General features: G+C 44.9%; 1 protein-coding gene across 6 annotated transcripts in view; it reads right to left on the bottom strand.

Moving 5' to 3' along the window:
- whd (carnitine O-palmitoyltransferase whd) overlaps positions 1-9,868 on the bottom strand; it is a 32,080-nt gene extending 22,212 nt beyond the window's left edge. The window contains exons 1-2 of one of the 6 annotated variants that reach the window (XM_077637901.1): positions 9,511-9,868; positions 6,416-6,875 (exon numbers count right to left, since the gene is read on the bottom strand). In XM_077637901.1, the coding sequence (XP_077494027.1) occupies positions 6,416-6,856 (441 nt within the window). In that variant the 5' untranslated portion in view covers positions 6,857-6,875; positions 9,511-9,868. Of the gene's footprint in view, positions 1-6,415; positions 6,876-8,205; positions 9,471-9,510 lie in introns of those variants that run through there. The other 5 variants (XM_077637904.1, XM_077637902.1, XM_077637900.1 and 2 more) reach the window with 5 other exon arrangements.
- Between the last annotated feature and the right edge of the window lie 259 nt (positions 9,869-10,127).

Raw genomic sequence — 10,127 nt, forward strand, 5'->3', positions numbered from 1 at the left:
TCAAGCGCCAACATCTATGTTAAGCACCATTTAATCTTGCAACAATACTGAAATAAGTGCCCAGCCAAAGGTGTATGTGCTGTAACAGCTATATCAAACTATTTCAGATTCAATACTTCCCTGCCCCCATTCTCTGCATGCACATATTATTAGCAGTAAACGAATGCAGCTATTTGTATCACATGAAAAATTACATCATTTGCTTTCTTAATTTTTTTCCCCCTTTGTGTACTGGTTGAAAGTGAACCTTACCTCAGGTAATGGTAAAAAACGTTTGCTCAGACAAACAGCAAGTAATAGGGAAATGCCTTTCACCACACACACAAAAAAAACAAAAACAAAAAAGGCAGCTAAACATCAGGAAGAAAGAAGCCAGAGGTATGATCCAAGGTAATGACGACCTTTAATGATTCCACCACCAATGGAAGCAAATGAGTGCCACTCCCAACAAGAAAAGTTCCATTAAGGCTGCGAACTTCATATAAGTTGCCGCCCAGCTTGCCGACACTTGCCCCAGCCCATTCAAGCCCCAATATATAGCTCAGGCAACCCAGCTGCCTGCTTAAGCAGTACAGCCAAGAGCAGGGCTTAAAAACAAGACTCTGCACAGCTGCTGCATACAAAGCTGCCAGGAGAAGAACGGCAAAGAGGGGGGAGGACGGTTCGCTCATCCATGCCAAATGACACAGCCCCAGACAATGAAGACACATACACACACAAGACGAACAACCCAGTGTCCCCCATTGTTTCCTGCACTGAGAGCTGTCTTCGCCTCTGCACAGAATATACCTTGCACGCTGGTGTAGACGAAAGAAAAAAATTTAAAGAGGAACATGTTTTTTTAAGACACACGTGGAAAGCAGCAAGCCTCTTCCGGGAGCAATTATCCCACTTCCTCCTCTTGCATGGCAACTAAGAGGGCGTTCGATTCAATTCCTGCTTTCCTCTACTACATTTATCACATCCACCCAACCCCTACTGCCAGGAAGGAGGAAACATTTGCAAGGACTCTGGACAAGGAGGAGAAGTCATTTTTTCATGCAACACTGACATGTGGCTCCTTTAATTGCGACAGCAGCGCACATGCAATAGGAAATAGCCAGCGTCTGTCCGCCACTCCGAAGGAGAGACTACAAAAGATAAAAGAAAGGAGAGAGAGAGAGAAACGCAGTCTGCATCAGAGAAAGTGAGCAAACAGAAAGAGCCTGCCAGGGAGGTTTCTTGCCGCCGCACGGGGCAAGGTCTGTGCAAGAGACAGTGACCTTGGTAGCTCCCCCCACAAGACTGCTCTCGCACGCCGCCCCGGAGGAGCGTGTCACAATGGCCTCAAGGCATCGATATTATACACGATACCATACGCTAGCACATGATAAGATCGTGGAATGGATGGTTCCCAAGTTGGAGGTTGCCTTTATTTTCTTTTCTTAATGTATACAGGGGATGTTTCAGGTATTCCTAGGCAGCAACAACCTAATTACAACAGCGATAGGTCACCATTAATACAAAAAAAGAACGGGAGCTATTGCTAATGCATTCAGCAGAGTTGCCGTTATTTTCTGATGAACACATCAGAAAGTGACTGCCGCTGATACTGGATAAAAACTGCACAAGGGTTTGTAATGAGTGAAAGATGCTGGTGCAATACAAACCCAGAAAGAGCAACTGACCTCAGCTTTTTTTCTCTTATTTACACACCAAGATAAGCGTTTTCAGTTTGCACAGGTAATGGGAAGAAAAATACTATGATATGATCACAGGATTGTCATAAAAGAGTTTTTTATTTTTCTGATAAGTATGCATTGGGTGTTGCTGTTGAGAAACAGACTTGCAGAGGCCTTTGCCCTTTACCAAAAGCACCGACTTAGTTAGGAAGCACTAGGTACGGTTCATAAAAATTTATAAAACTGCCATGGGATGACAGGAATGATGAAGACGAACAGATAAGGGGACATACAGTTCAGTAAACCTTGAAAAGCAATGCTGCAACTGAAGGAGTTAATGGAATTATAATGTGCTGTTCTCTACAAAAATACGGTGGCAGCATTTTTAAATTTCTTATGGTTTCCAAAACATATCAAGGTGAGCAAGATATAAAGCGACCTTTCAACAAAAATAACCCAAGATGCTTATTCTAACATTTTCTTCGCACTGAACTGACCTTAGAATTCTGTCCTAAACGTTTTCACTGAAACATATAATGTTTACATTTTTAGGATCATCTTGCATAAATGCTACCTGTATGAAGTATAACTGACCTGTTAACAATTTGCACAAAACTCTGCAAAAACAAGTGGTCCCTTTTTCTACTGCATACAAGCTAATGCAGGCTGCTATACAGAACACATAGAGGCAGCTAGATAATACAAGAAGGTTTTGCCACCAAACTGTATCAGAACAATAAAATGATGAAATATATTACACTGACACTCCCAATACTTTATTTTTCAAATGTGAGAAACTAATGTTTTTCAACTACTTAAAAAACGATATCTATATATAATTTCTGCCTTCACGAAAAGAAGGCAGTGCTGGAGATAGGGCACCAGCAGATATTGACAGAAAGCACTTCACATGAGCTGATGCCCCGGCGGGACAAGCAAAAACAAAATCCAAATATGTGCAAAGTAAATATCAAGAATATCAAAACATTAATGCAGAATCACTGCAATAAGTTTGGCATTGATTAGATTAATCTCCCTCCTGCAACTTGTTGTAGTAATATTAATGCTGCATCCAGAATGTTCAATGCATATGCCTACCATGAAATTCATGCATACAGAACAGGGCCTGCATAGCAGGCTGAACTAAGCTTTTTCAAATCTGAGGTCACTTGGCATAGCACACTGATAAACAACTCTTTTTATTAGCTGCGTTCATATATGCGCACATGTTCCTGCCGCTTCATGTAACCGGATGCCAACTGCATTGGTGCCAGGAGAGCAAAGACTACACTTACAGCCACACCACAGCTGTTCCAGTCAGCAGTGACATGAAGCGGGCACAACACTCGCAGCGGAATAGAGCACACACACTAAACACCTGCACAGATGAGCAAGACAATAGCCAGAAAACTTTCTCCGCTGCCACAATTCTTTGTTTAACAGCCTCGTCAATAATAATGTGCGACTTTTGAGGCAAGTGTGGCGACGCAATCTTCAGACTGCACGCAATCTTCAGACTTAAAAGTGATGTTAATGCCCAATTCCCCTCAGGCTTAATTACAAGCTAAAGCCACCTTTTACTTGACAATAGTGAACCCCTTTTTTCTAACACTCTAGAGCAGCCGTGAAACTATATCTACACAAGTGAATTGAAACAACCTGGACAAAAAGAAAGTTCTCCTCCGTTACAGCTAAGATTCCCGAGAACAGCTTTGCTTTGCAGCCGCACGTTTTGAAGGATGCCAAACGCAATTATAAAAACATCACAGGTTGTTGACAAAGATGTATGCGTGCATAATTAAATGATGCCAACCTTTTTTCACCCACACGCATTATCCCAAACACATCTGTATCAAATAGCCTCTGGTATAGTACATGAAGTTATAACCATTCTAAGAAGAAATTGTAATCTAACAACTACTGTGCCTGTCCCTATCCTCTCTCAAGCATTCTGAAAGTCATTTGGGCATTAACCATTTTGGACGTCATTTTTTGTTTCCAGAAAAAAAAGAAAAAAACATTTTTCCACCTAAATAGTATATTCGGGCCTCAAGAAAGAGTTTCTAGCCCAAAATACCGCCATGTAAGTTTCTACAAGGATGTGCAAAATTGCGAACAATGTGTGCCAATGGTTGAAAATAGTAACGTAGCTCAAAATGCTAGGATTTGTCAAATAAACGGCCAAGGGACCGTGGAATCATCTTCTGTTTCAAAGATGCACATTACACTTCAAATTGAAAAAATTGATGCTACTGGTGGTAGCAAAATCTGTCTGCAAGAAAATGGCTAAGGATGTTGCTACCCAGCTCACTGTTTGCTGAAATATTATTTACTGCATTTGCTAATTGTTTAAAAAACCATATTATTTGTGACATGAAGGATTCTAAATTCATCTGAAGAAAAATATTAATGCTAGGTGCAGTACAATCTTAGAAAAAGTTGTGTTTGCTTTGTACATAACTGTGTACAAACACCGTACTACTTATTACGCCAGCAATGCAACGTGGTGTGTTCACAAGGTGTTTTCACGTCTATGTTTGTGGGCCTTAAATTTTTGTTTTATTCAGCTGTATGAAATTTTCAGAAGGCAGACACTGTCAAACAGCAGCTGAACAGAGAAATTACAAGTGACACCAAAAGCAGTCACTGACAAAAATTTGAGCAAAGGCAGTTGCATAGCCCTCTTTTGTATTTATAAAAAAACAAAACAAATAAGGTCTAATTATGAATACAACATGCTGCCAAACTTTTCAAAAAAACTGAAACAGTCACTCAGGCATGCCCAAGGTGGCTTTTTTTACTCTTTAGCAGCCTAGCTCCATCATTTTCATAAATACCCAAGGAGGACGAAACGAAGCCCTCTTTTGTCAATATGATCTGTAGATGGCATGCACCCCAACAAGCACTGAAACTCCATGGGACGTTCAGTGGACGTCCCATACGTCCCCAGGACATCCAAGGAAGCTACCGTGCCCATTGGGACTGACTCATTTCTGCCTTCTTTCAGCTACTCCAACCGTCTACTGAGAGAACTACTGAACAGCTTGTCGAGGCTAGCATTAACATGCAATTTAAAACACTAATTTACAACACTTCTCTAATTTACAACACTTCACAACAAGAGCTATTTCAACGAATGAGAAGCCTGTCATGCTGACGGTAAAATGAGTTAAGCGTGCCATGGTGAATGCATCCAACACTCTGCGCAACGTTAAGCCAGCTGCACATCCGAAACCGAGCAAGCAGAATTCTGCGTGCCATTTCGACGCAGATGGTTCCCGTGAGGCGGCATCCGGCACACGCGCAGAAAAAGCTGACACAAATGACATGTTGAATGAGATAACAGGAAAACAAAAAGAAAAAAATGGCACAGGAGGACAGCATTTCGGGTCAGAGTTTGAATAGAGCATAGGGGATGATGAGCAGTGAGAGAAGAAACGAATCATCACAAATACGCATGGCTACCCCTCTTAATTTCCCCCTCTTGCGCAGCTCTGGTTTACGGCAAATTAAAAATTTTGCAAGCAAGCCATTCATGTTTGCAGATACATTCCACTAGACATTAATAATTTGAACAAGCACGTGGGTCTCCAAAACTGAAACCAGATCATTTTTCTTTCAAACGCTGTTATATCAGAGTGAAATAGGCAGCCAGAAGACACGTGACTATTTCTCATGGAGAGAGCATCATCAGAAAGAAATTAGTAAGCCTTAGTGCTGCAGCAAATTACTTTCCATTCAAGGTGATAGCGGCAGAAAAACCAAGGGACGTGCTGTAATAGAGTACATTTTACACCTTCCCAGAAAAATAGTCTGCAACACCGTGCTCAATTAATTACGGTAAGGCCTAAGCCGAGTTATCACACAAGTATAATTAACTGCCACTCGACCTGCTGAAGCATAGAACACGCTTGTGTGCAGGCAGCTCATTGGTACTTTGTCAACAGTCATGGAGCTTCTAGCCAGCCAGGCAGTAAACAGGCTTTTACAAAACATTACAATTTGTGACCTGCAGAGTAGAGCCCAGGCAATTAACATGTTGGATAACAGTTCTGGAATTCCAGGACCGCACGAAAGTGCAGAATTGCAAAAGAAACTGGCACACTGATTTGGGAAAGTATTACTGCTGTATAATTAAAATGGGCTAATTAAATTAATTTTTTACCATCTAAAAATTAGCAACTGTGTGCACATACACAGATGTGAAAAGGAAATTAATAACAGAATTCAAAATCATTCTGTCACCTGCTGATGTTGCAGTACACCCATTAAAAGTTCCACGCATTGAAGTTCTTTTCTGGGAGGGTTATTGTCTGCAGTGAGCAATCTAAGGCAGGCCTTCTGCATCTCTTGTGGATGACACTATGACTGCTTTAAAAGATACTTAAACAAATTCGATATTTGTAATGCTTTGAGGGACTGACTTTTTTTCGCAACATTTGAAACAAACTATCGCCCTCTAATTGTTAGTCTGTACTGAACACAATATGTTCAGCGCTAGAGTGGTGCACCAAGAAATCTCGTGAATTCGAGCCTACTTACATCAAACTTGGTGTTTATTCCAACTCGCATTTTGGTCTTGTCAGCACCAAGTGTTTAAAACAAGTCAGGAGCTACCGCACATGTCGCCCCTTTTCATTCCGCACGCATGTATCCAGTGAACATGCACTTCAGTTAACATCAATTCAAATCACTTAACTGTCAGGTCCCGCCAAGCCATACAGCACAAAAGGAGGGCACTGTGAAGAACGTACCTTGCTGCCGCTGCCTCTGCTCTCATACATCCATCCCTTGTAGAGGAACAGTCCTTTGAGGGCATACCGCTGGGCCAGGCTCCACAGAACCCAGAGCACCACGCTGGTCACGCCACTAGCTGCCAACCGCGGCAGGAGAGCGGTCGAAGCACCTGCTGCAGTCTTCTGGCTGGATATGACCGATGCCAGCCGCAGTGTGAATCCGCCATCGCGTTCGAGCAGCGAAAATCCCGTCACGATGGAGAGCAAGAGGTAGAGGCTCCGGTACGAGGACGGGTACACGCCATTGTACAGGTTGGTCAGAAAGCGAGCAACGCGCTTTTTCCACGACCGTAGGCCACTCTGCCACACGAGTAGCAACACTTCGCGGTCATAGTTTATGTTGACACCTTCGTGGGTCACAGTGAAGCTGAAGGCCACAGCCTGATGTGCCTCCGCCATGGTGGCTGTGGTCCTTCTGCTGCAAAGGGGAGACAAGCAATCAACGCACATTAGTTCAATAGCCCCAAAAGTCCAGCAGGCATCAGTCTAATCATTTGGGCCCATTTTAACTCGCACAAAAATTCAAGTCCAAGCTGACGTCAGTTCAGAAAGTGGACTCAACTTCCTGCAAATCAGAGTACAAGTTAAGTGAGATCAAGAAAGCCTCTGTTCATATGAGCAATTACATGTGAACCTGAGCTCATGCAAGTCCATGTGAGCGCAAGCAGTCCAAGTCTACCCAAGAGTCATCAAGAAGGCTGTTAGGTGATATACTGAGTTCTAATGAGCCTGAGTGATCCCACAACAGGTCGTGACGAAGCCATGCACTAGACTGAAACAATAAGCCAGAACAAGTGTGTGAAGTCTGGCTTGCTGCGAGGTCATTTTAGAGCCGCACAAATGATAGGACAGCTGACAAAATGACAACACAGGTGCCGGCGTTGTATTCCATCTGCTCTCCCGTCCTTTGCACTCATGATCAGTCAGGAGGGGAGCTTCCGTCAAATAAAATGAAATATGGCAGTAAAAGCATATGGATGCGCCGCAGCTCTTAAGCAATGCAAAGAATGAAACATGGTCAGCGCATAATGATGAACATACTTTGGAGAACCTAAAAAAAACATTAAGATGACTATTATTGGGGAAAGGTAACAAAAAAAGCTACAAAGTAACTTCAGAATGCTCTGGTATTCATAGTGCTGAGGTTTCCAAACGGAACAAATGATTGAGAAATTAATGTAGGCTGCAGGGTATGAAGGCAGCTATAGTTATATGGAGAGAAAAGTTTGATGCCAGATGCAACCGAATGGCAAGCAGGTAAAGGAAATGAGGACAGGAGGTTTTAGCAGTGACAGAGCACATAAAAATATGCAGCTTATTGTATGAAAGTGGGCTTTGGGTAAAATGAATGGCATATGATTTAGCCACACAGAAGAGAATCTCTATTGGCAAGATTCACACAAAAATCTTGAGAATGATTTACCTATAGTTCTCACAGGCAAGGTACAAAACCTGTATGAAATTATGCAGCAATTTGGTTTATCGGCGTCCAGATGTCAGCCTTATACATGTACTCACAGACTGTTTAAGTTGCATGGAATAGCAATTCTATAAGATTACAGAGAAATTAATAGACGACATAATGCACAGCCCTTACACTAATGACTTCCTCATTCATGTGCTGCAAACAATTCAGGAAAGGCTGAGAGAAATGCTGAGACTACCTAGAAAAAAGCGTGCACGTGCAACGTCAACAGAAAATTGGCATTCCCTGCATGCAACAATTGACAACAGTGCGAACAATATACCTGGGCAGAGGCATCATACTGAACCCGATTTTTGACAGCCGAACCCGATTTGTTGACACTACATCACTAAACGGTAGCGCCACGTGCACAACACAAAGCACACACAGCGAACAACGCTGAAAGCCAACTGGTTTTCAGGGCAGCTCATCACGGACAACGCTGCAGAGGAACATTCTAAAGCAAAAGCTAATGGCCCAGCACATACACAAACTTTCGGCTTCGCGCGCTTAAGAAAGGGAAGACAAACGTCAGGTGCACGTCACCGCGGAGCGGTCGCGAACCGCAGCCGTCGCGGTTCCAAGGGAGCGTCTACAAAAACAAAACTTCCCCGTTCTCACCATCAACATTCGGCCCGCTGCCCAGTAATAACAGGTGCTTTATCTCCATCGCTTTTCCTCGTATCGGACAATCATCCTGCCACAGCGCAGAAGACAGCGTGGTCGCGCTTGAGTCGCCTCTACTGGACCGCGCATTGACCGTGAAATCGAACCGGCAATAGCGTGCGGAAAGATTGACACGTTTGGTGTCCTAACGGCGCCAGCCAAGTGTGTAAAAAAAAGGAGGATTGACGACCCAACGCACCTTTAGCTCCCCGGAGCAGCAGGAAGCGATCGGTATACACAGGTAGACGCGGAGGCGGCTTGATGTAGTAGCGACGCACGCCAAGAGAACGCGAACGGAGAAGTAAAAAGCCAATGTGGTGGCCTTGCAGCTTCAGGAGCGAGGAGGACAACCGACGGGTTTTCCTCAGAAGCGAGGGAAAATAAACAAGAAGATAAAGGCGAGGGCCGGCCGAGCTAGCGACCTACTCCCCTCACCAAAAACGACGGCGCGATTGCGCCCACGATAGCGGCCGGCGCTTACGTCCATTGCTTACGTAGCGAACGCCCTCCGCCCTCGACGTTCAAGGTAGAGAGGCTCCTCGGAGGAGGCTGAGACAATGCAACGGCGGTTGACGGGCACGGTCGTTCCAAAGAGCACGAGTACCGCGCTCACGTCATGCAGGTTGTTATTAGGGCGCGCGTTAGGTCCATCCCGCAACCACTACATCGACGCACCGAAGACGAGCTTGATAGCCCGCGCCCGGGAACGTTGAATAATTGACCTGCCCGGTTTACTACACGCGACGGTTTTCTCCGAATCCCAAGTCGGCGATCCCGTGGGAAAACAGTGAACGCTCCCTGAAAACGAAAGGAGACGAGACGCGCTGTGGAGGCTGGTGAAAGAACGACCAGCCGAGAGGGCCGCGCAGCGCACATACCAATGCGATTCTCGGGAGAAGCTCGGCGGCAAAGCCCAACTTACGGGAAGAACAGCTGGAGTAGCGCGCGCTGGCCAGAACGCCGACGTCGTCAAGAGACGGTGGTGGTCGATCGTGTTCGGCACTGTACCGCGCCCGCCGAACTGAAGGTAGCACCTGGGCGCGGGATGCGCTGTCCGAACACGCCGCCGCGACACATGCACCTCTGCCGCGCCGTCGTTAGCACACGCAAGAGCTGGCTCGATGCGGCACAAAACAAACACAAGGCACCCGGAAATAAGTGCACATGCGTCGTTGCCTCGCTAGCCCCGACGCTAAGGGGCGCCACAACAGAAGTGACCTCCACAACGAGCCCTTCTCCTGCACTCCTCAATCGCCATTCGCACGCTGTGCAGGCTACTCGCCTACGCCGTGCTTAGAATGTGCGTGTGCCATTTCTTTATACGCGACAGCTCCAATAAAATGGCGCTAACGCGGGAACTTTTAAACTAGCATTACGAAAGAAGAAAAGCGCAAATTTACGATACGCAAGGAAAGATCAGGCATTAAAATTAAAGATTGGTTTTCGAAACAACTTCTTGCTTTCAAAATTTGATTTGACCTCGACTAAAGGACGTCAACCAGGCGCGTTTGCAGGCTGCGGGGTACTAACAGTAAAGCT

The sequence above is a fragment of the Amblyomma americanum genome, chromosome 9, assembly GCF_052857255.1.
Source record: "Amblyomma americanum isolate KBUSLIRL-KWMA chromosome 9, ASM5285725v1, whole genome shotgun sequence".
Classification (NCBI taxonomy): domain Eukaryota; kingdom Metazoa; phylum Arthropoda; class Arachnida; order Ixodida; family Ixodidae; genus Amblyomma; species Amblyomma americanum.